General features: G+C 40.3%; 2 protein-coding genes across 2 annotated transcripts; both read left to right on the forward strand.

Moving 5' to 3' along the window:
- Positions 1 to 284: 284 nt before the first annotated feature.
- On the forward strand, positions 285 to 12,923 carry LOC134405792 (vomeronasal type-2 receptor 26-like). The gene is made up of 6 exons (XM_063137047.1): positions 285 to 547; positions 2,746 to 2,923; positions 4,457 to 5,308; positions 7,453 to 7,680; positions 10,842 to 10,968; positions 12,022 to 12,923. Exons 1-6 carry the CDS (start codon positions 285 to 287, stop codon positions 12,921 to 12,923), a joined length of 2,550 nt encoding a protein of 849 aa, XP_062993117.1.
- A 1,800-nt stretch (positions 12,924 to 14,723) lies between these two features.
- LOC134405793 (vomeronasal type-2 receptor 26-like) lies at positions 14,724 to 24,644 on the forward strand. Its single transcript, XM_063137048.1, has 6 exons — positions 14,724 to 14,866; positions 15,518 to 15,809; positions 17,079 to 17,930; positions 20,930 to 21,157; positions 23,111 to 23,237; positions 23,713 to 24,644. Exons 1-6 carry the CDS (start codon positions 14,724 to 14,726, stop codon positions 24,642 to 24,644), a joined length of 2,574 nt encoding a protein of 857 aa, XP_062993118.1.
- Positions 24,645 to 24,648: the final 4 nt, after the last annotated feature.

Consider the following 24,648-nt stretch of genomic DNA (forward strand, 5'->3'; position numbering starts at 1 on the left):
TTCTCCTGTGAAGTTGCAGAAAACCTACAACTCTGCAGAGGTGATTATCTCCCCATATAATTAACAAATTGATTATGATTAATTCTAGTTCTCTCCAAGGCCCCTGGAGTTCCACTTGCCTCTAGGAAAATGAACCAATTCTGAGAGATGCTATTAATATCCCCAGTGTCAATTGTAGAGAAAGACAAAGCTACTACACTCTGGTTGCTGACCTTGCTCTCAGTGGGTACATCAGCCATATCACTTGTTTTATGAGTCTAGATAACTCAGACAGTCAAACCGCAATGTGGAAGCAGGTGAACTGGTGGCTAGAAAGAAGAATTTTCTGGAAGATTATGACATCTGTGGTGTTGGTCTTAGTCCTGCTGCCTCAGGTGATATGCAAGGTTCCTATTGATAAATGTACCAGTGACCCTCTTCCTATTCTCCACAAGTACTATCAGTCTGGAGACTTCATCATTGCTGGCATTGTTTCTCAGATCTATCTGCTTTCTGATGAGATAGCATTCAAGAATCATCCTTCCCAGGAACTGGTTGATGAACTCATGTACTGTATATCTTGTATCTTCCAAAATACTATGTATTTATTCCAGTATAGCCAGTCCTAGAATAGACTTCCATTTCATTTTAGGTTGGCAGCTGACTAGAAACTGTATCTTTGTTTTTCCTTCTATAATGGCAGACAAGCTCACCCATACCAAAATTATTATTGTGAAGTATAACCCGCTAGAGGTCATTGAGGATTAAACTCTCAAGTATGTAGACATGTCCTTCAGAAAAGTTCTGATGAGTGTAAACAAGAATGCAGTCAGAAAGGTTTTTATTTATGGTGGAGCTTTGAATAAGTTCAGGACTTGTGACATCTTATTTTGGAGAAATGATACAATGACTCTCTACTCTAGAGGACAAAGTGATAATTTTAAAAAATAACTTAGGGATTTTTTCCCCTTTCCTGGTTGTCCAAGATCATTTGGTTTGTGTTATCAGTCACTGATAATTATTTAATGACTCATCTTGCATGATGTTTTAACCCATGATGGGTCATTTTCAAGAACAACCCACTGTGGGTTAAGTGTGTCATGTGAACCCAAACTGATTTTATCATGGTGGGTTATTTCCCCCAAAAAATCCACACTGATAACTCATGGCCTGTAGTAGGGGTTGTTTTACCCATGATGGGGTGGTGTGTCATTTGAATGCAGGCACACCAACCCATTGTGGGTGAAGGACATTGGTCAGCAAGCCTCTTGGCAAGAGCAGCAGAAAGCCCTGCTGCTCTGGCCAAGCAATTGTATCTGTAATTGCTTTTCATATTGGCAGCCATTCTGCTGCCTGTGCCCATTCCCCCTTGCCATTGACAGCCCTGCCAACTGTGCCCTAATGGCATGTTGACAGGGCTGTCACTGACATCCCCTTTGTCCCCACTAACCCCCCCCCTTGGTAACAGGGGGCTTTGCGGACAGACAAGACAGGTTTTGCTGCCAATTCTGCTGGGATGCCAGGCATAGATAGTCGGAGGACCAAGGAGGAAAGGGGACTGAACTGGCAAAGTTCTGGAAGGTGTCAGCTGACAGTAAGAAACCTAAGTCACATTTCCAGTCGCACCCTCAGGAAGGGTCATCCTCTAAGGACCTTTTTTGAGAATCCAATCTTTTAGAATGCATCATAGTTGTTTCTCCTTCCTCACCCAGCATCTGATTCTTGGGTCCATCACTCCCAACTCCCCTCCCCCTACTGTAAGATCTGGTATTCCCATGGATACCTCCCAGGTTTCTGGGTGGCTTTGATCCTCCTGTTTAGCCAGCATCTGGAAAGACTCCTCTCTGCCACTGTGGCTTTGTTGTATCTCCTACAACTTTAATAACTCTGCCATCCCTACACCCTGTTCCTCATCTGACTCTAAAACTTTTCCCATGCCTTTTTGGAGTACATCTGCAAAGAAATTGCACCCAATTCTTACACAAAGAAGAATTCAATCACTCTAACACAAAGATGCAATGGAGATTACGGTTTACAGATTTGCAAAACAAATCCAATATAAATAAAACAATAAATAAATAAATAAATAAATAAATAAATAAATAAATAAAACAATCTGCGGCTATCTTAAATACTGTGCAAGAAGTGTACAACTGTGTTAAGTGGTGGACTTTAAAGCAGTGCTGGTGTTGAACTGATGTTCAAAAATGGCAAGAATTCAACTTGTGTGCTAATGGTTCTTCATACTTCCTTAAGATGGGGTTACGCAATCCATTTTACAGCAATATATTTAGTCATGCCTAGCTTAAGTTCATTGATTTTAATAATCCTACTCTAAGTATGAGTAAATCTGGATCAAACCAAATGGCTCTACTCTAAGCATAGATAGATAGATAGATAGATAGATAGATAGATAGATAGATAGATAGATATAGTCATGCTTAGAGGAGACCCATTAGATTGAATCCAGATTTATATTTAGAGTAGGACTATTAAAATCAATATACTTAAGTTATGACTAACTTGCTCCATTGGTTTCAGGAGGTCTATAAACATGACTAAATATGGATGCAACCCATTAAATTCAATTGTCATGAATGCCAATATTCTAAAGCAAATGCATTAGGACAAATCATGTAACTCTCATTACAGTGTACTGACTCAAAATTACCAGCATATTCTGGCCTTTGTGTTTGCTGTAAAGGAAATCAATGAAAATCTCCAGATCTTACCCAACGTCACCCTGGGGTTCCACATCTCTAATAGTTATTTCAGTGCTAGTTGGACCTATCTTGCCTCAATGCAACTTCTCTCCACTAAGGACAGATTCATTCCAAACTACAAGTGTGATTTCCAGGATAATCTAGTAGCGGTCATTGCTGGACCTAATGCTAACGTATGTTTCTACATGGCAACCATATTATACAGTTACAAGATTCCACAGGTAAGATTCATGTTGTTAAGAAGCATAAGAATTAAACTAAGCACTATAAAGACTCACAAAGATGTTATTGCATAAACACTCATAGATTAAAGTCCATTTTGTCAGATTTATGAGATAAAGTAGACTCTGGTCTAAGGAAGCTTATGCCATAATAAATTTGTTAGGCTTTTTATTTTTATTGTGCTACAATATATTTATTATTTATCTATTTAAGATATTGCTGAGACCATCAAAATGGTGTGCAAAAATAATAAAAAATGGAACAGAAATTATATAATAATAATAATAATAATAATGATGATGATAATAATATAGAGCATTAAAAACATGATAATTTTTAAAGCCAAGCTTAGAAAGATGCACCTTGACTTCCTTCCTGAATGCAGACAGGGTGGGGATCAGTTCACAATCCAAAGGAAATGCAGTCCAGAGTTTGGGAGCAACAGAGGAGAAAGCCAAGAGGCAGTGAGCAGAGAAAGATCTGATCAGCTACCATTTTGTTTCAGAACCTGGCACCCTCTCCATATAAAGCATGTGCACTAGCACTGAGGTTCAGCTTCTCCTGTAATGATTCATTGATATTGATATAGCTGTTTTATACTCAGAACTTTGGTCTCCTATCCCAGTATTATCAACACTGACTGGCAGTGACTCTCAAAGGGCTCATCTACACTATGCAGGATATTGCACTATGAAAGTGGTATGAAAGTGGTATATAAAAGGCAGGAGCCACACCAAGCAAGATATAGGGGTATGAAAGTAGTATAGGGTATATGGAAGTGAGGCAGGTGGCTACCAGGAGGAGGGCCTTCTCTGCTGTGGCACCCCGGCTGTGGAATGAGCTTCCTAATGAGGTTCGCTTGGCACCTACATTATATGCTTTTAGACGCCAGGTGAAGACCTTTTTATTCTCCCAACATTTTAACAATCTATAAATACATTTTAATATGGTGTTTTAAATTTGTAATTTTGCATTGCTGCTGTTTTTATCTGGTTGAGCTTTTATATTGTATTTTATATAATGGTTTTATACTGTTGTTTTATACTATGAATGTTTTTAATTTTTGTGAACCGCCCAGAGAGCTCCGGCTATTGGGCGGTATAGAAATGTAATAAATAAATAAAATAAATAAAATAAATATATGTCAATGGGCCCCAACAGTTGTCAGTGCACTTCAATACCGCTATAAAGCTGTAGTGTGGCTGCTGCCTTCTATGTACCGCTTTCATAGTGCAATATCTTGCTTGGTGTAGATGAGGCCATAGGCTTCAAGCAGGATTCTTTCCCAGCCCTCTACTTGGATATAGCAGGAATTTCATCTTCATGCAAAGCATCTACTCTACCACTGAGTGATGGTCCTTATATTCCATTCTTTGTGTGCATAACCATATATATGAAAAAGAAAGCATATTCTGTCAAGCCATGCTAAAGTACAGCATGATGTGAAACTTGGCAATGGCATATTTATTTATTTATTTATTTATAGTTGGGAAATCCAATTTCCCTTCTCTTACATCTTTGTTTATTTTTAGCTCACATATAGTTCTGCCCCACCAATGGCTGAAAACACCGAAGGAGCTTTCTTCCACCACATGTTCCCAAGTGGGGCTCTCCAATACAGGGGGTTTCTCCAGTTACTCCTGCATTTTTCATGGACATGGATAGGGGTGATTTACGTGGATGATGACAAAGGAGAGAGTTTTGTTCAGAATGTGCTTCCCACGTTTTCCCAGACTGGTATCTGCTTTGACTTTGTTGAAAGGTTTCCCACAATCACCTTTTCCACTGGCATCAATGAAATGATGGCGGAAGGGTTACAGACATTCCGTGTGGTCCTATTAAGCACTTCCAACGTATTGATCTTACACGGTGAACCTCAGACCATGATGATTTTGAGAATGCTGCTCAACTTTGCCGGATCTGAGGATGTATTTGTGACAACCAAAGTCTGGATTATGGCAGCCCAGATGGATTTCTCATCAATTCCCCTTCAGAGAAGGTGGGATGTACAATTCCTCCATGGTGCTATATCCTTTGCAATTCACTCAAGGGATGTGTTTGGGTTCCAGAAATTCATTCAGGCAAGAAACCCCACTGTGGCAAAAGAAGATGGCTTTATCAGGGCCTTCTGGGAAGCGGTGTTTGAATGTTTGTTCCCCAACTCAGTCTCAGACAGGGAAGTTGGGACAAGCTGCACTGGAGAGGAAAAGCTAGACACTCTTCCTGTCTCTGTTTTTGAAATGAGCATGACAGGCCAAAGCTATAGTGTCTACAATGCTGTTTTTGCAGTTGCCTATGCTTTCCATGCCATGCATTCCAAATCTGATCATAGAGCAATGGCAGGTGGAAGAAGACAGAAGCATCTGAATAAGTTATCCTGGCAGGTAATATGTTGAACACACTAAGAGCTTTATCACACCAGCATTATTCTGTGCAATCACTGTGAATTGCGTGCACAGGACTCTGAAATTTTCCAGTTTACAATCTGCTTTGACTGTGAAGTACTCCCATGCATCCTGCTTTAATTGTCCTTCTTAGCCAAAAAGAACTGACCTATTTTGGAACTACTTTTGGAGCGAATCATTTGTTGTTTTCTGAGCGGCTGCTGGGGGCACAGGAGCAGGATTTGATATGTTTAAAGAAAAATTAAACAAATGCTTACATCTGCATAAGTTTTAAAGATAAAGACATCAAAATTGGCACAGTAATAGATCTTAAGAAGAGCTTTAAGCATACCAAATTTGAATTGGATTGAGTCATCTGTTGATTTTTTTACATTTCCCCCCTTAAACCCATTTCCTGGTATGCAAAGGATCCTAGGAGCACTGCCGCCTGGGGTGTGATTTAGCTAACAACAACAACAATGGTGACAGCTTAGCACTGCAGGGGATAATTTGAGGGAAACAGGTACATGGGATGAAGCTATAAGGCATGGCAGCCCGCCCACACACACACACACACACACACACACAACAGCAATGGAGGCAAAAGGCTAAACAAAACCAAAAAAAGTGTTCTGCCCATAGATCACCAAGAGGGGGCAAAGATGGTCTTCTGGGTTAAGGAGTTCCACATCCTGTCTGAAACCCTGCAGAGTCCCTGCCATCCCGCACAATGCAGAGCTAAATAGACCAGTGCTCTGACTTGATATAAGGCTGTTTCCTACATTCTCTTTGTGGGATATACGGAGATTGGAGTTGTCATGCTTGTATTTCCCTGTTCTCCCAGGGTAATATTCATGTCTTTGTGAGGTGATGGTGGGGTGGGTGGGGAGAGATCCAGAAGAAAAAGAAAATATGAATATCTCTGGGGGGAAAACCCACTGTTTTAAATTTCAAATTAACAATCAAGGCAATTAGGACATAGGAACATAAGAAGAGCCCTGCTGGATCAGACCAAGGGCCCATCTAGTCCAGCACTCTGTTCACACAGTGGCCAACTAGCCATCGGCCAGGGACCAACAAGCAGGACATGGTGCAACAGCTCCCTTGCCCATGTTCCCCTTCTGCCATTGATCCCAGAACTTATAGGAAAGGAGGGGGAGCAACATGATGAGGCATTGTGGACAATGAAGTCATGATAGTCTGCCCGTTTTGTCTGGGAGACTATTCCACAGTAGGAGAACTGACTAGATTGCAATCTGGCAGTGGCATCCTTCTCAGGGCAAGAGCCATGTAGATTATATTGCTATGTTAGAAGGGGGGCAATTATGAATAGTGTACCCTACCTCCTTGTACAGTGTATCCTACCTTCCATAATATACTCTATACTGTGTGTGGGATAGGTAGGTGGTTAAGCCATCCATTTGTTGGATGACACTAAGAACTTTGCTAAGAACAAATGTTTTGGGGCCAGCAAACTTAAGAAGATCATCTCCTCAGTTGTAAACATTTAAAAGCTATGGGGAATTACTGGACAGTATTAGAACTGAGCTGTAGCTTGTAATTACATGTGAACCCAGTGAGTGTGGGTTACTGGGGTACTTGACAAGCCACAAATAACCCACTGGCTGTTTTAGGGCTCTGGGTGGCTTGTCAAGTGCGGAATGGGGGCAGCAGCTGGAGGGAAAATAAATATGCTAGCTCCCAAGATGATGCAGCTTTCCCCCTGTTCTGGGGCCATTTTGGGGAACAAGAGAACTTTGGGTTCAGCAGACCCAAAATCTACCCCATTCAACACCTGAAACCAACCCAGAAAACACACACACACACACACACGGTTCAGTGCCCCAAACCCTAATGAGGAACCTCTCTTTCTGCCTACGAAGAGTGAGATCTGCAAAATCCTGTAGGCCATGAGATGACATTCCACAGACGGTAGGATTTGTGCTCTAAAGAAGCATTTTCTACTTCCTTTATTACAACTACTTAATTATATTGCTGCTATTAATATTAACATGAATATGTCTTGATAAATGTTTTAATGGGAGCATTCATTATATTTCTCAGATGGTACCAATTATTGTCACATTGTATATTTCCTGTATATCATGGTATGCATTCTTATGAATTGTATCTTTACTGTTTAGCTTCACCATTATCTGAGAAGTGCCTCATTCAACAACAGTGCAGGAGAAACTATTTCCTTCGACCAAAATGGAGAATTTGTGGCTGGGTTTGATACTATCAATTGGGTCACATTCCCAAACCAGTCCTTTCTTAGAGTCAAAGTTGGAAGGATAGACACACAGGGAGCTCCTGGGAATGTATTCACCATTGATGAGGAGGCCATGGTGTGGCCCAGCAGTTTTAATCAGGTATGGTCTGCAGATATTTCATGATGTGCCAATTCATTCCTCCCAAATTGGTGCCATCTTCTCTTGCTTAATACTGATCAGTGGTAGAGGAATAAATTTTGAAATTCATGACAGTACCCTTAGCCATGTCCTGAAGGAGAATCCAAAAACTCAAGGGGTTGTGTGGATGCATGTGAACAAACCCAATCTAGCAGTTTTCATCAGGGACAAGTAGTTCGAAAAGCTAATTAATCTTAAGTGCCCATTTAAGACCAAGCCACTCCAAAATACTTTGCATTACAACAGGGATAGCTCACAACTATATTACCCCCCTGCCCCTCCACCACAGATATTGTGATCATTGCAACTAAGCTCAGAGGGAACAGGGAAAATTTAGGGGGGAGGTGCTAATCAAAACATCTTGGAGCTTCTACCCTGTGAGTTCTGGGTTCACTTGGGCCTAACATACACCTAATTATCAGGAATGCCAACAGGCACACAACTGCGTAACAATTTTAACAATACAATCAAGCAGTAGTGATATACAGAGTCAAATTAATGACTTCTATTTTATAGTACTATCAAGTAGAACAATTCAAATATACAAAATTGTGACGATGACAAAACAAGGCAAATAGTTGCTTCTTATGATGCCTTGTCCATAAGATATAACAACAGACTAAATATTATTAATTATAATAGGATTCCGGTTGTTTTCCCGTTTCGTCATTTCATTTCAGACTTCCTCAGACGAATACTCTTTCAAGTTGCTGTGTGCTGTCAAGAGCTGTGGGGGTGTTGACAGGAGATAGTACTCCCTAAGTTGCTGTCAGCTGACAGATAGGGAATTTCTTTCTTATGCCCCGGCTGAAAATTCATTAGTTTCCAAGCGGCAAAGAGACGGTCATTAATAGAAGTCATTAATTTGACTCTGTATATCACTAGTGTTTGATTGTATTGTTAAAATTGTTACGCAGTTGTGTGCCTGTTGGCACACAGTGTAATATTATATATACCCTCAAATAAAAACTTTTAAACCAAAACAAACTAAACACGTTTCGACCCAATTTGGGTCTTCCTCGGTGGTATAATGGAATATACATACATATACAGTTCATATACATATTTTGGAATTGTCTTAGCCACTACTTTGTTGCTTCTTTTTTTTAAAAGGCTAAACAGGAGCCTACTTCGTTCAAGTTCTTTTGACACACTGGTAGCTTTTATATACATTCCCTCATGTTTCATCTAATGAGGTGGTTTTAAAATGGCATGGAGCTATTTTATGCAACAGGTCTGGCACTACTTGTGATCAAATCTGTATGTTCTTATACAGGCTGCTAGTGGAAGATGTCAGAAGATGGCGCTCGTCATCTTCCAGTGCCAAGTTTATGCGTGCGTTTGTGTGTGTTTTTAAAAATCTCACCTTCGTGCAGGATCGTGCCCATGCAATTGCACAGTTGGGCAAATGTCTCCTCTTTTAAAAGAAAAGAAAGAACAATCCAAAACGTCCCTCTTTACTTCCTGGACAACTCGCTGGCGTGTGGTCCCTGTTGGAATGGGATGATCCCAGAAGTGGAAAACTCTATGATCATCCCTCCCTAGACCCCAAAGGGCTGCAGGTGTAGATGAGCCCTACGCCACATTCTTCACACCACAGACTGGCACTCCGGCTGTGGAACAAGCTCCCCAGAGAGGTTCGGCTGGCGCCTACACTGCATTCCTTCCGTCGCCAGCGGAAGACCTTTTTATTTTCACAGTATTTTAACACCTATTAACTTAAATTTAAACTTTGCTGTTTTAATTCCATATTTTAACCTACATCAAATTTTGCTGTGTGGTTTTATCCTGATTGTGCTTTTTATATTGTATTTTGTATTTGTGTTTTTAGATTGTTGGGGTTTTTTTTTAATGCTCTTCATGATTTTAATTCTTGTGAACCACCCAGAGAGATTCAGCTATTGGGCAGTATAAAAATGTAATAAATAAATAATTTTAGGGATACCACAGTAGTTTGAGTGGGAGGGGTGGATTCCAGTGGACTCCTCCACCACGTGGCCTCCTAGGCTCTAGTCTGCAGACTGCTGACTTGGGCAAGTACAGAAGTCCTTGCTGCTCTGCCACACCACCATGTTGCATAAAAATGGTGGGTTGTTCTTTTACATAAAAGGCCTTTTACACAAAAGGTAGCTGTAAAGTGGCCATTTATACAAGATTACAGATGTAAATGGACCATACAGTGAGCAGGGACAGGTGGCTGGCAGGGGTCCAGTGTACAGGACCCCAAGGTGGACTACGGTGAGTCTCTACCTTATGCAAGCATAAAATGTAAGCGTGGATAAAGAGGATCATGGCCGGCCCATGCAACATCTGCAACATCTGCACATTTGCACCAACTTTCTGCAAAGGTGTCTCTTTCTATGTGCTCCATGCAATTGGATGGATCATGCACAGTTCCAAATCAAATGGCATGGCTGCATGTGGCAAATGACTCATATACTGACAGACCTTTGAAAACGTTTGAGGCAAATACATGGATTTCAAGAGTAGGGGCACCCATGGGTTCCCTATCGACACCTGGATCCGCATTCACATCTAGCTTTTATGCATGCATAACTCATGAAAGAGGCTTCTGTTAATTAGATGAGGCTTAGGCAAGCCCTGATGTTCAACCTTGAATTTTCGTCTGGCAAAATTTTACCTTTATTGTTTTGAAATACTTTGGGCTCTGCATAGCCATGATTCAAAGTCAATCTTCACAAGCAGACCACTGCCAACAATTATGTTTAGCAAGTTGCAAAGCCAAAGATGACAGCACAAATATAAATGGTAAAACATAGCAAAATTAGAAAGATAAAGTAAAATATGATTAGACAAGATGGACAGATGGCTTCAACAATGAAAAAAAATGGAGAAAATGCACAATACCAGCTTAAGGATAAAAATACTGGACAAAGTCTTGAGCTGGTTAACATATTTACTTGAGATCTTTCTTGCCTGAGCAAAAAACTCCAGTAATAGAGGAGAATTCAATAGCCAGCTGCACAACAGATAGACACCAAAAGTAATGCCATTATATTATATCATAGCAGTAGGAGTCGATTTTTTAACTGTGAGAGATGAAAACTCCCCAAACATATTTTCTGAATGTTAAAACATTATCCTTTTTGACTTATATACAGGTGCAACCTCTTTCGATGTGTAATGAAAAATGCCGGACAGGATATGCTAAGGCCAAAAAGGAAGGGAAGCCATTTTGCTGCTATGATTGCCTTCCATGTCCAGAAGGGAAGATTTCAAACCAGAAGGGTAAAAGATTTCAGTAACTACACTGTTTACCAATATCATTGGCTGGAATTCACCTTGTGAACATTAGGGTGTAGACTAAGGCCTAAGCTAGACCTAAGGTTTATCCCGGGATCATCTCGGGGTCGTCCCTGCCTGCTCCCAGGATCCCCTGTGTGTCATTAACATGAAAAGGGATGACCCCGGGATGATCGCAAGATAAACCTTAGGTGTAGCTACGGCCTAAGGATGGGAGAATCAGTGGCTAGGGTGACCCCATGAAAATGAGGACATGGCTCCTCTGTCTTTAACAGGTGTTTAGAAAAGGGAATTTCTGCAGGTGTCATTGGTATGCATGCAGCACCTGGTGAAGTTCCCTCTTCATCGCCACATTTAAAGCTGCAGGAGCCCTGCCTTCCTTTGTATCTGGTCACTCTAGGGCAAGTATACATTTTGCAAGTGAGAATGTTGGCTGCAATATGAGTTCATGTTCACATTTAAGGTGTATGATAAGAGGAAGCTGTGCCTTAAATGAACAGAAACAAAATTCTCCTATATCCCTAGTGTGCAAACACTAATTTCCCTGATGTTTTTAATATTGGCAATTCAGTGAAAGTGGTGGTTGCTGATAAGAAAATACCGTTTGCTATAATAACCACTGATGTATTTGGTCTTATGTTTAGCACCTAACTTGAGTGGAACAAATTAGTATTACAGTAAGGTGGAACAGCAAACAAGTATTACTAGTGGAATCCTGTAGTGATGATACTTTGGATTGTGAAATTCAAGGAGAGAAGACAAGGCAAGAGGTTGAGATTTGATGGCTACCTGGGGGTGGGGGTGGGTCATGGGATTCTCCTAGAACATCACTTCATATAGTTTCTGCAAGTTTCTGGTTGCTCCCAAAGCACTAAACTGCCATTGTGAAATTGGGGGGGGGGGCAGTTGTGCATCAGAATTGGTGGATCTTAACAGAATCAGCAGGGGTGTATATGCTGCATTGGATAGCTTTGATTCCTGCAATGAGCTGTACCTAGAAATCCCATATATCGAAAACCATGCATTTTATTTTTTTAGACATGGATGACTGTTTTCAATGCCTGGAAGATCATTATCCAAACAAGGACCAGAATTTCTGCATTCTAAAAGTGTTAAATTTCTTGTCTTATGAAGAACTGTTGGGGATCATTTTGGCCATTTTGGCTCTTTTCTTTTCTTTCATCACAGCTTTGGTCTTAGGAACCTTTATAAAGTGCCACAGCACACCCATTGTCAAAGCCAACAACCGGAACCTCTCCTATACTCTTCTGGTCTGCCTCCTTCTGTCCTTCCTTTGTGCTTTCTTATTCATTGGCCGACCTGAGAAACTCATCTGTCTCCTCCGCCAAACTGCTTTTGGTATGGTTTTCTCTGTGTCTCTTTCTTGCTTACTGGCTAAAACCATCTTGGTACTTCTAGCTTTCATGGCCACAAAGCCAGATTCCCAGGTGAGAAAATGGGTGGGGAAAAGACTGGCCACCTCCATTGTTCTTTTTTGCTCCTTTATTCAAGCCAGTATTTGTACCATGTGGCTGACAACCTCTGCCCCATTCCCAGATTTTGACATGCACTCGCTGAATGATGAAATAGTACTGGAATGTAATGAAGGGTCAGCTGTCATGTTTCATTGTGTCCTGGGTTATATGGGCTTCCTGGCCATTGTCTGCTTTGTTGTTGCGTTCTTATCCAGGAATTTACCAGATACTTTCAATGAAGCCAAGCATATCGCTTTCAGCACATTATTGTTTTGCAATGTTTGGTTGGCCTTTGTGCCAGCCTACTTGAGCACCAAGGGCAAATACACGGTGGCTGTTGAACTCTTTGCCATCTTGGTTTCCGGCACTGGGTTACTGGGGTGTATCTTTGCCCCCAAATGTTATATCATTTTACTGAGGCCAGGTCTGAATAAAAGGGAGCAACTAATAAAAAGAAAAATGTGAAGAAGAAGAAGAAGAAGAAGAAGAAGAAGAAGAAGAAGAAGAAGAAGAAGAAGAAGAAGAAGAAGAAGTTTTCTGCGCTATTGGTTGTGATTGAATATTTTGCCTGTATACACAGGGATTTTTCTGAAATTCCCTCACACCAGATCCAAGATTAATATTATAAAAGAGTGTTTTGATATTCCACAGATGGCAGAATTTGAGTTTAAACTACAATTCCAAATTATGATGTATAATAGGCATGGCAGACGGGGGGAGGACGGGCAAGCGAGCGGGCAGGGGGGCATCAGGCATTGTGTGTGTGGGGGGAATCAGGGGCAGGGGGAGCGGGGACCCTATATTTATTTTTTAAAAAACCTACCTTCTCCGGCGGTGCGCTCCTGCACACATGGCCCTTTAAGGTTAAAAAAAAATGGCAGACGTGACGGGGCTTTCCCTTGCCCCGTCATGTGTTACGCCTGGAAAAGGGCGATGGCGCACGCTAGCTGTAGCACGCCGTCGCCCCAACTCCTGGCCGGATTATCTGGTAGGTCTAGCAAGGCCCTATGTTAAGGCCATGAGCATTACTAGTTACAACTACAGAATATACAATGCTGTTTTTGGCTGTTCATACAAATCCAGACAAAACCATGCTGAATGTACAGAGAGAAAACAGGAGGGGGGAGGAGGAGGGGGAGGAGGAGGAGGAGGAGGAGGAGGAGGAGGAGGAGGAGGAGGAGGAGGAAGAAGAAAAGTAGTAGTAGTAGTAGTAGTAGTAGAAGAAGAAGAAGAAGAAGAAGAAGAAGAAGAAGAAGAAGAAGAAGAAGAAGAAGAAGAAGAAGAAGACATCAGAGTTTACAATAGCTTGGGTACAAGAATAGGTCTTAGAATAATTAGAAGACCATCTTATTACCAAGACTGGAGATCCAACAACCAAGTTTTTGTTGTTGTTGTTGTTGTTTTATACCCAATAAAGTCAGGGTACACAACAAAAACACACAAAGTACAAGGAACCTCACAGAACTGCAGTTAAATAAAAGGAAGTGAGTTTATAATAATTTAAAGACATAGATAGAAACAAATCTGTCACAATTCAGTAAACACCAAATTAAAGAGGAAGTCAATAGTTCCATATACAATGTATATGCATCATTTCAAACATATCAGTCAATGGAAACCTGGTGTATTGTCGTTTTTACTAAGAATAGTCTTCCTTAGAAACTATATGGACCACTTTTCTTTATTTTATATATGACACACTATGTTCCGACAACCAAGTACTTTTGCAGATACAACAATTAATCCTCGTGAGCATTCAAAACACCAAGAAAACAAACACACACACACACCATAGGATTATCTCCATGTTTTATTTAATAGTTCTGCTGCACCTGATGCCCCTTAGAACACAATACCTTTGGGTGGTGCTTGCTCACACTATAATTATATATAATTACAGCAGAGCATGTTTCTTCAGCTTTCTTACTTCCACAGCTCACAAGGAGGAGTTTTCCCCTTTTCATTAAGACTTATAAAATATACCTCCATGCTGGTCATTTCTAAGGACGAAAGGCTGTAAACAAGAAAAGCTGTATCAGTGTGGCTTTTATTGGTTTCTAATGGATGTTTTGGAGCCTATTCTCAGAACAGTTTAGCAGGAGAACATTGCAACATGGCTCATTTCAGATAATAATGATGAAGGCAGAAAAAGGAGATCCTCTATGTCGAGGAGAAGGTTTTGCATTCTCAATGACAGTCCCCATATTCATACTGTTCCTTTTTCTGCCACAAACTGAAAGCAAGACTGAGCTTGCAATGTGCACAATGGAAGATTCACTCCAGATCCACTACCAGTTATATCAGCCAGGAGATGTTATCGTTGGTGGGGTCACTTCTCAACTCTTTTCCCTTTCTGACACTGTGTCCTTCAAGGAACATCCTAAATTGAAGCTCATTGATGAAGTTGTGTAAGAAAATTGTGTGTGTGTATTCCATAACATGCAATTGATTTTTTTTTATAAGTACAAGTAGGAAAAAATGCAGTCCCGAGATTTGTTAATATTTATGAAAAATGGCTTTACCTTGCTTTGTCCTACAGGTAGTACTGCTAGAGCATTTAATTTCTTCACTGTTGTTGGTTCTATGTCTCATCAATGTCTATCATAGCCATGGGTTCTGAGAGACTTAGGCCTCATCTACACCAAGCAGGATATTTCAGTATGAAAGTGTTATATAAAAGGCAGGAGCCACACCAAGCAGGATATAGAGGTATGAAAGCGGTATATGGTATATGTCAATGGGCCCCAACAGTTGTCAGTGCACTTCAATACCACTATAAAGCAGTAGTGTGGCTCCTGCCTTTTATATACCACGTTCATACCACTTTCACAGTGGGTGCCACTACAAAGTAGACTTGTCATTGAGGTTCTTCATAGTGACATTTTGTTGACTTCGTACACCACCATAACATTGGTATGTCTAGCTTTGATACGACACAAGATACAATGTGCTGTGCAGGTAGTTGTGAAGCAGATGATCTCAGAGGAACAGGAACAAATATGAAGGGATACTTGCAGTCTGGAACAGCCATCCCAAACATTGTGTGTCTCTTGTTTTAGAGCAGTGCCAAAAAATTACCAGCAAGTCCTTTCCTTGGTGTTTGCTGTGAAGGAGATCAATGGGAATCCCAAGATCTTACCCAATGTTACTCTGGGCTTACACATCTATGACAGCCACTTTGATGCAAAGATGACTTATCAGAATAGCTTGAATCTTCTCTTTAATCAGAACAGGACGATACTAAACTACCACTGTGTGATCCAAAAGAATTTAGTTGCTGTCATTGGGGGCCTTGACTCTGACATCTCATTTCATATGGCCACTATCTTAGGCATCTACAAGATTCCACAGGTAAGGTGAAATATGCTCCAACTCTTCCTTTGGAAATGAGAGGGTTCTTAATTTGGGGTATTTATCTTTAGCAGTGCAGGAAACTGCCTTATAATCAATCAGGACATTGGCCCATCCTGCTCACTACCTACCTGGAGATGTTGTGGTTGAATCTTGGATGTATTATGTACAAAGCATGTCTTCTACCTAGGTATGGTTTAGGAATTCAATCTTTGCAAATTCCCATATGAACTGACCTGATTTTCACATCTTGGACCATCATGTACACATATTCTAGTCCTCTGAATTTTGTGATGCATTTCACAGCTGGAAAAAAAATGTTTTGAATGCATATTTACCAAAGGAAAGAGCAGGTTATGCCTGCATATAATTTGGAATGTGTGTGCAAATATGTAGTATTTAGTTCTTCAAATATCACCTCCGCTCCTGGAACTCTAGATATGAAAGGCATTCATGTTAACTCTAGTGCATATACATGCCAAAACACAATAACAGGTAGAAAAATGCCAACTCACTGCTCCCATTCCATCTGTTCAACTGCTGCCTATCCAAATAACAAATGATTTTGAATTAGTTCTGGTTGTAGATATTTCTCCTTGTTTGTACTTAATATCTTATTAAAATGTAGTTCAATAAAATTCACTCTTTCAATCTGTAAGCCCAAATTTTCTATTTTCTCAAATTAATGAAATAATCACCATTTATCCATTACAATAATAAAATAAATGCATCACCCTACAGAATGTCCTTGGATTTCAATAAAGACAGACTAGTTTTCTCCATAATTCTTGCATCTTTTACCTTTACATAGGGTTGGGGGATTTGGGGCCATAGTGACATATTCATATATTTTATTTTCCCATACCGAGGAAGGTGGTACTCTCCTAACACTTTGCACAAACATGTTATATTTATCCGTGTTTTATTTACTAGAAACGTTGCCATCCAAACTTTCCCAAAAGTTCAACAAACAAAAACAAATAAATGCAAAGGGTTGGATCCAGGATTGGTCATGATTAGAAAAGATCCACCAAAATTAATGCAACTTCAGTTAGTCAACATGAGATCACCTTAACTTCAGTCTTAAAACATCAGGGGTTGGGGGTTTAATCATTGAATTTGAATATGAACCCTGAATTCATTGGAAGATGGTTGTGTTAGAAATGTGATAGATTGAATTAATATTGCATCTTTGCAACAACGTAACAACCCTAATCCAAAATAATCCACACTCCAGTAAAAACAACAACACTTTTTTTTTCTTGTTAGGTCACATACTGCTTATTTGATCCAGTGATAAGTGAAATAAATGATCTCTCCTTATACCGAATGGTCCCTCGTGAAACACATCAGTACACTGGAATTGTCAAGCTGCTTCTTCACTTCCATTGGAAGTGGGTTGGGATCATTGCCATGAGTGATGATAAAGGAGAAAAGTTTGTGCAGACTTTGATTCAGATGTTTTCCCAGAGAGGCATCTGTGCTGCTTTCACTCAAAAAATACCCACTCATAGTAATATATTCGACATGTTAAACTGGCTAGATCCCCTTACGAATATGACAAATTTTCTTTTCCAGACAAGAGTAAATATATGTATTGTAAGTGCAGACACACATAGTATGTTGACTCTGCAACTGGCACTGAATCTGTTTGAATCAGGCACTATGACACCCATGTACAAGGTGTGGGTTATGACAGCCGATTGGAATTTCTCATCAGAGACATTTCACAGATCTCTGGACATACAAGTCTTTTATGGTGCCTTATCCTTTGCAATTCAATCCAATGAGGTGCCAGGGTTCCATGATTTCCTTCAGATTCTGGATCCCTATTCCGCTGAAGATGGCTTCATCAGGGTCTTCTGGGAACAGGCATTTGACTGTATATTTCCAGATACAAATGAGTGTGAAGCGACTGGGAAATGCTGCACTGGAGAAGAGAAGCTGGAGAGCCTTCCTGGACCTTTTTTTGAGATGAGTTTGATCGGCCAAAGTTACAGCATATACACTGCTGTCTATGCTGTGGCACATGCTCTACATGCAATGTATTCACTCAGAACCAAACACAGACCAGTGTCAGGTCTATACAGAGCAGAGGTTGTTAAACCACAACATTTTCAGGTAATTGTTCACATCAGTAGCATTTTTATTATTTATTAAACGACTTGTGTGTGAATGTTCGTTATATCTATTACTAAGCATACACTTTGGAATAGAGACATTACTAGCATGACTGTTATGGTTAAGGGGCTGGAGCATCTCCCCTATGAGGGAAGGTTACATCAACTGGGATTTGTTAGCTTGGAAAAGAGGAGGCTAAGGGGTGACATGACAGAGGTACTTTGGCCACATAATGAGAAGACAGGATACCCTGGAGAAGAGGCTGATGCTAGGCAAAGTGGAAGGCAAAAGGAAGAGGGGCCGACCAAGGGCAAGATGGATGGATGATATTCTGGAGGTGACAGGCTTGACCTTGGGGGAGCTAGGGGTGGTGACAGCCGACAGAAAGCTCTGGCGTGGGCTGGTCCATGAAGTCACGAAGAGTCAGAAGTGACTGAACGAATAAACAACAAGAAACATGGAGAATGTGGATAGGGAGACATTTTTCTCCCTCTCTCAACATACTAGAACCCAGGGTCATCCCATGAAACTGGTGGGGGATCCAAGACAAATAAAAGGAAATACGTCTTCACACAGTGCATAGTTAAATTATGGAACTCACTACCACAAGATGTAGTGATGGCCACCAATCTGGATGGCTTTAAAAGGGGGTTGGATAAATTCCTGGAGGCAAAGGCTATGAATGGCTACTACCCCTGATGGTTGAGTGCTATCTCCATTATTCGAGGCAATAAGCCTGTGTGCGCCACTTTCTGGGGAACATGGCAGGAGGGTGCTCACGTTGCACCATGTCCTGCTTGTTCATCCCTGACCGATGGCTGGTTGGCCACTGTGCAAACAGAGTGTTGGACAAGATGGACCCTTGGTCTGATCCAGCATGGCATTCCTTATGTTTTTATGTTCTAATGTTCCTTCAAGGAGAAGAAAACCAATAAGTACAAGCAGTGGCATGAATTGATCACAGTTACCAACCTAATATTTATTGTAATACAGCAACTTGACATTGTACAAAATTCAGCCATATCTCAAAGGAGAATTACAGATATAAACTCAGCTTCTTCTAGGTATATCTTTAATTAGAACTTCTCATTGTGCAAGGGGTAAAATGTTCAATCAGGTTTTAAGAAAGCCATTTCTAATTTAACATAGACTAGATTCCTTCCATAATTTTGATGTAATATAAGTAGGAGGAGTCATACATATAAAGAGAATTGATTTGATTTGCATTCCTTTATCTACTCTACTTGTGTCTGTTTCTCAAAATCTTTTAGTTGTTTCAGGATAGTAGACCTGGCCCCACCATAGTCTACTCAGTAAAAAAAAAAAAAAAAAAGGTTGACAGTGCCATATGTTAGCAGAACAGCAAGAACCTGTTGAGGCTGAGCTGTGAAATCCTGGCTGCAGTAGCATACTTTACAGAGGATAAATCACACTGGAGACTCTGGGTCAAAGGAAGAAGAAAGCTTGCATTTATTGCAGAAAATACATGCTGGATAGGAGGGTCCCAAACCCAGGGTGGAGGTAAACCCAAAAGGACATCTCCTCTCTGGGAGAAGAGCATGAAGAATTAGGAAGTAGGAACTGAGATCAGCAATCCTAAGAGTATCAGTTTAAAAACAGAAGGAAGGTCAGTAGTGCATGTCAGAGAACAGTCTAGGAAGTTTGGAAGTCTTCTCTCTATTCTCTTTTTTTTCCTTTCAAACAATATCAGCAAAAGTTAAAGAGCTCACTCTGAAAATCGCTAACAGGTGGTATATCACCCCTGTTAGACTGCACCATATTAGTGGTAATATATCCCCGCTCTGTTGGCGTGGTTGCTCAGTTCCTGGCACTTATATTCATCTTTAGTGGGAATGTCAACAGGTCAAAACTTTTTGGTCAAGGGTTTTCCAAACCATTACAAACATTATTCATGTTGAAGTAGAAACTGATCCAGCACTGGCTCTACTTTCTATTTTTAGGAATGCCAATAGAAACATTATTCCCAAAGCCTTGGTCACCCATTTGCTGGTTGCAGCCAGGTGGGAAATTGCCCAATTCTGGAAAAGTGACAGACCTTTTGACCATCAACGCTGGTTTAATAAGATTTGGAAACTAGCTTTAAATGATAAATTGACACAACATAGCAGGTTAGCAAGAGGAGAAATAACATCAGACACATTTGTGGAAAACTGGTTGGACGTTTTCACATTTATTAATATGAATACTGGCAAACCTAGACCCCCAATGACTCAGGAATCCTTTTAGTCAGAGGTTCTAACTTAACCTGCATCTTTTTCTGTACCAAGTGCTTACTGAAGGAATGAACACTCATGCTTTTTTATAGTGGTGCTGTGGGAACATTTATATTGTTGTTGAGTGTTTTCTTTTATTCTGTGTATTTATTGTATTTGTCCTTACTTGAAAATCAATAAAAATAGTATTAAAAAAAAAGCTAGCTGAGTTGCACCCACATTTGAGAGTCAGTGTGGTGTAGTGGCTAAAGTACATGACTGGGAGTTAGGAAATCCGGGTTCTAGTCCCCACTCGGCCATGGAAACCCACTGGGTGACTTTGGGCCAGTCACAAACTCTCAGCCCAACCTACCTCACAGGGTTGTTGTTGTGAGGATAAAATGGAGTTGAGGAGGAGGATTATGTATGCTGCCTTGGGTTCCATGGAGGAAAAAAGGCAGGATATAAATGCAATAGTTAATAATAATAAATTTACAACCCCTTCTTTAAAATGTTTTTCACTGTTAACATAACTGGATGTCATCTTGCTTATAATAAAAACTTGTTGGGTTGTTCTAAAGTAAAAAAGAAGAACTGCAACCCACCCTGACAAGAATTTCACTGAAATCTTCCTCTCCTCTGTTTTCCCCTCCCTGAAAACAATTTCTTTTCCATCAAATAAAATGAGAAGGAAAACAGCAAAGCACTAGCCAAGGACCAGAAAATACAAACTGTTCTTTTCCCCATTGTTTTTCTGGAATCTACTTTTATTTTCTTTCATTTCAGCTTCATTCTTTTCTGCAGAGTATCTTATTCAACACCAGTGCTGGGGACACTGTATCTTTGAATGAAAAAGGTGTACTTGCAGCTGGATTTGATATTATTAACTGGATTACTTTTCCAAACAAATCATTCTTAAGAGTGAAAGTAGGGGAAATTGATCCTCAAGCTCCATGGGACAGAGAATTTTTCATAAATGATACCATCATTACTTGGCACAAAATATTTAACCAGGTAGGACCTGACTGGTGTACATAGGTAACATATCTAAATGGGGGTAACCAGTATAAACCGTCGCACACTGCACTGAATTCCACTCATCACAGTTGACTGCTTTCCTATTTAAGGCTCTATGTAAGACATGGAGAAATCCCACTTATTGCTTTTTTCTCCAGCCCCTGAAAATTGTGCAAATATGATTGTTCTTGTTGGTCTTTCACCAGTGTGCAAGTGCGCACTTACGGCTGTTCAACAGGTGCAGCCTTGCCTTGTCAATGCCCTTGTATGTTTCAGCTCTCAAAGGAAGTGAGGAAACATACAAGGAAATTAACAAGGCAAGACTGCATAGTGTGCACTGTTGACAGGGACCAGGAGAAGTAGGTACATCAAAAGCAAGGAGGCTTGATGATCCTCTGGGTTTTCAGTGTTTAATTGACACTTCTCAGTGTCCTTCTCCCAGTCAACTCTTTGCTGAGCATTCAGAAAGTCCAGATAGGGGAGATTCCCTCCACACACAAACACATACACTTTCATAGTAACTATAGCGGTAGATATGCCAAGATTCCCTTATCTGGATTTCCTGGAGACTTGGGGAAGTGTTGAATGGAAGTAGGACACCAACAAGTGCTAGTTCAACACATAAAACCCAGCCAATCCTCATGCCAAAGAGAAAATATCCCCCCTTTTGGTACACCTACTTCTCCCAGTCTTTCCCACTTTTCTCAGAGATGTCACTGACAAGTCTGTGCAAACTAGTCTAAATGCAGCCTTGCCTTGTATGTTCCCTACTGCACTATGCTCTCTTTGGCAGCTGAAAGTTACAAGTCAAGGACATTGACAGGGCAAAGCTACGCTTATCAGACAACCATAAGTGTATACTTGCGTATTTGGGGAAGACCCACACAATATATATATATATATATATATATATATATATATATATATATATATATAATCATGTTGTGCACATTTCTGGAGCCAAATGATAATAATAATAATAATAATAATAATAATAATAATAATAATAATAATAATAATAATAATAATGGCATTCTCTCCAATGTGATGTTTTGGCATAATTGGAGGGGCATTCACTGGTGAGGGAGGCTTTAGGAGGCATGGGTGAGAGTGATCATATAAAATGGCAGGGGTTTGTGTTTTTTTGCCACTCTTACCAACAGATGACGTACCTGATCATCACAACCAATGGTGAAATGTGCTCCTGGGTTCAGATGACATGACAACCCATTGAGGGTATTGCAAACCCTAGAACAAGCAATGGTGGCTTCTCCAGGTGGCTTGATGCCCCAAATTAAGCCACTCTGCAGAAAGTGGTGTGAATTCAGACAACATGATAACCAACATGGCTAGTTAGTTACCTATTACGGGTTGTCATCAAGCAAACCCAGTCATTGGATTTCCTCAAAGTTTTGTAAAAGTTTGCTAGTAATGCTCATGGGACACAATTGCGTTTCGGAGAAACAAATCCCTGAACCCATTGTACTCACCCATCCCTGGTGATGATGCCACGATACCAAAGACTTGATGTAATAGGGGACAAATTGCGCTGATTTAGAGTGAACGCAAATATTCCTGCAATGAATAGGGTAGTCAAGCTGGACTCACTGAGGAAAAATGAAGCCTATCACAAGCGCTAGCAATTCTTTTAAAAAAACAAGGTGTAGGTATTCATGGGCTTGCTCAGTAATTAGGAGGAAAAATGAAACCAAGGGCATGTCTACACCAGCTCTTTATCCCAGGATCATCCCTGTACATCCAAATGCCACATGGGAGATCCTAGGAGCAGGCAGGGACGATCCCTGCATTTTCCTGGGATAACCCTTAGGTGTAGAAAGGGCCCAAGAAACTGAACATATTTGAAAAAAGATGACTTCAATCCTCATATTAAAAGCATCCAGGAAATAAAATATATGGAATGCATAATTTGTCTCCTTTTCTTAAGTACAGGATGTGCCCCTTGCGTTGTGCAATGACCATTGCTATCCAGGTTATAGCAGACAAAAGAAGGAAGGAAAGCTGTTCTGTTGTTATGATTGCACTCTATGTCCAAAAGGGAAGATTTCAAACCAAACAGGTAGGAGACTATACTCATTAAGAACATCCATGCATATAATCATATACCTTTTCCTGAGAAACAGAGAGAGAGAGAGATCTGCCCTTAAGAGACTATTGATATAAATATTTAGCAGTCTTAAATAAGATTTAAATGCAATAATAATAATAAATTAAATTTAATAATAAAAATAATAATAATAATAATAATAATAATAATAATATATGTTCCTCCCATGCCTCCATACATATACATGTGTGTAAAGGACTCCCATCCAAAGGAAATCCTTCTTCTAATCCCACATACACTATTAAATGTTAGAAATCAAATTCTGAGTGTTTCACAGCATCCATTTGCCCTTATGTAATCCATAGAGTCCTATAGAGTCCAATGATAAATGGTTGCAATACAAATCATCTCTGTAGAAATCATTAACTCTCAAAAGACTACAGTATATGACAGCAGAATGTCTGAGACTGTAATATATTTATTTAAGATATGGATGACTGTTTCAAATGTGCAGAAGATCAATATCCTAATATGGAGAGAAATGGCTGCCTTGTCAAGGAGCTCAACTTCCTTTCTTATGATGAACCTCTGGGAATCACATTGGTTGTTTTGACTCTCTTTCTTTCTTTGACAACAACATTGGTACTTGGGATCTTCTTTAAGAATCGGAACACTCCCATTGTCAAAGCCAACAACCGGGACCTCACCTACTTTCTGCTTATTTCCCTTCTGCTCTGCTTCTTGTGCTCCTTGCTATTCATTGGCCATCCTCAGTCCATCACTTGCCACATACAACAAATTGCTTTTGGTATCATCTTCTCAATGGCAGTTTCTTCTGTTCTGGCAAAAACTATCACAGTATTCCTGGCTTTCGTGGTCACCAAGCCAGGATCCAAGTTGAGGAAATGGGTGGGGAAAAGACTTTCAAACTCAATTGTTCTCTGCTGCTCATTTATTCAAGCAAGCATGTGCATGGTATGGTTATATATTGGCCCTCCATTCCCAGACATGGACAAGCACTCTCTGCCTGAAGAAATCATAGTGGAATGCAATGAAGGATCAGCCAACATGTTCTACTACATTCTTGGGTACATGGGGTTTCTGTCTCTTGTCAGCTTCATTGTAGCTTTCTTTGCCCGCAAGTTGCCAAGCACTTTTAATGAAGCCAAGTTTATCACTTTCAGCATGTTGGTGTTTTGCAGTGTGTGGGTGTCTTTTGTTCCAACATATCTAAGCACCAAAGGCAAATACATGGTGGCCGTGGAGATCTTCTCCATCTTGGCCTCCAGTGCTGCATTATTGGGTTTTATCTTTTCCCCTAAATGTTATATTATTGTCTTGAGGCCTGAACTGAACAGCAAAGAGCAGTTAAAAAGGAGAAATACTTCAACCCAACTAAATGCTACTCTTTCCTCTTAATAAA

This window comes from Elgaria multicarinata, chromosome 11, assembly GCF_023053635.1.
Source record: "Elgaria multicarinata webbii isolate HBS135686 ecotype San Diego chromosome 11, rElgMul1.1.pri, whole genome shotgun sequence".
Lineage (NCBI taxonomy): Eukaryota > Metazoa > Chordata > Lepidosauria > Squamata > Anguidae > Elgaria > Elgaria multicarinata.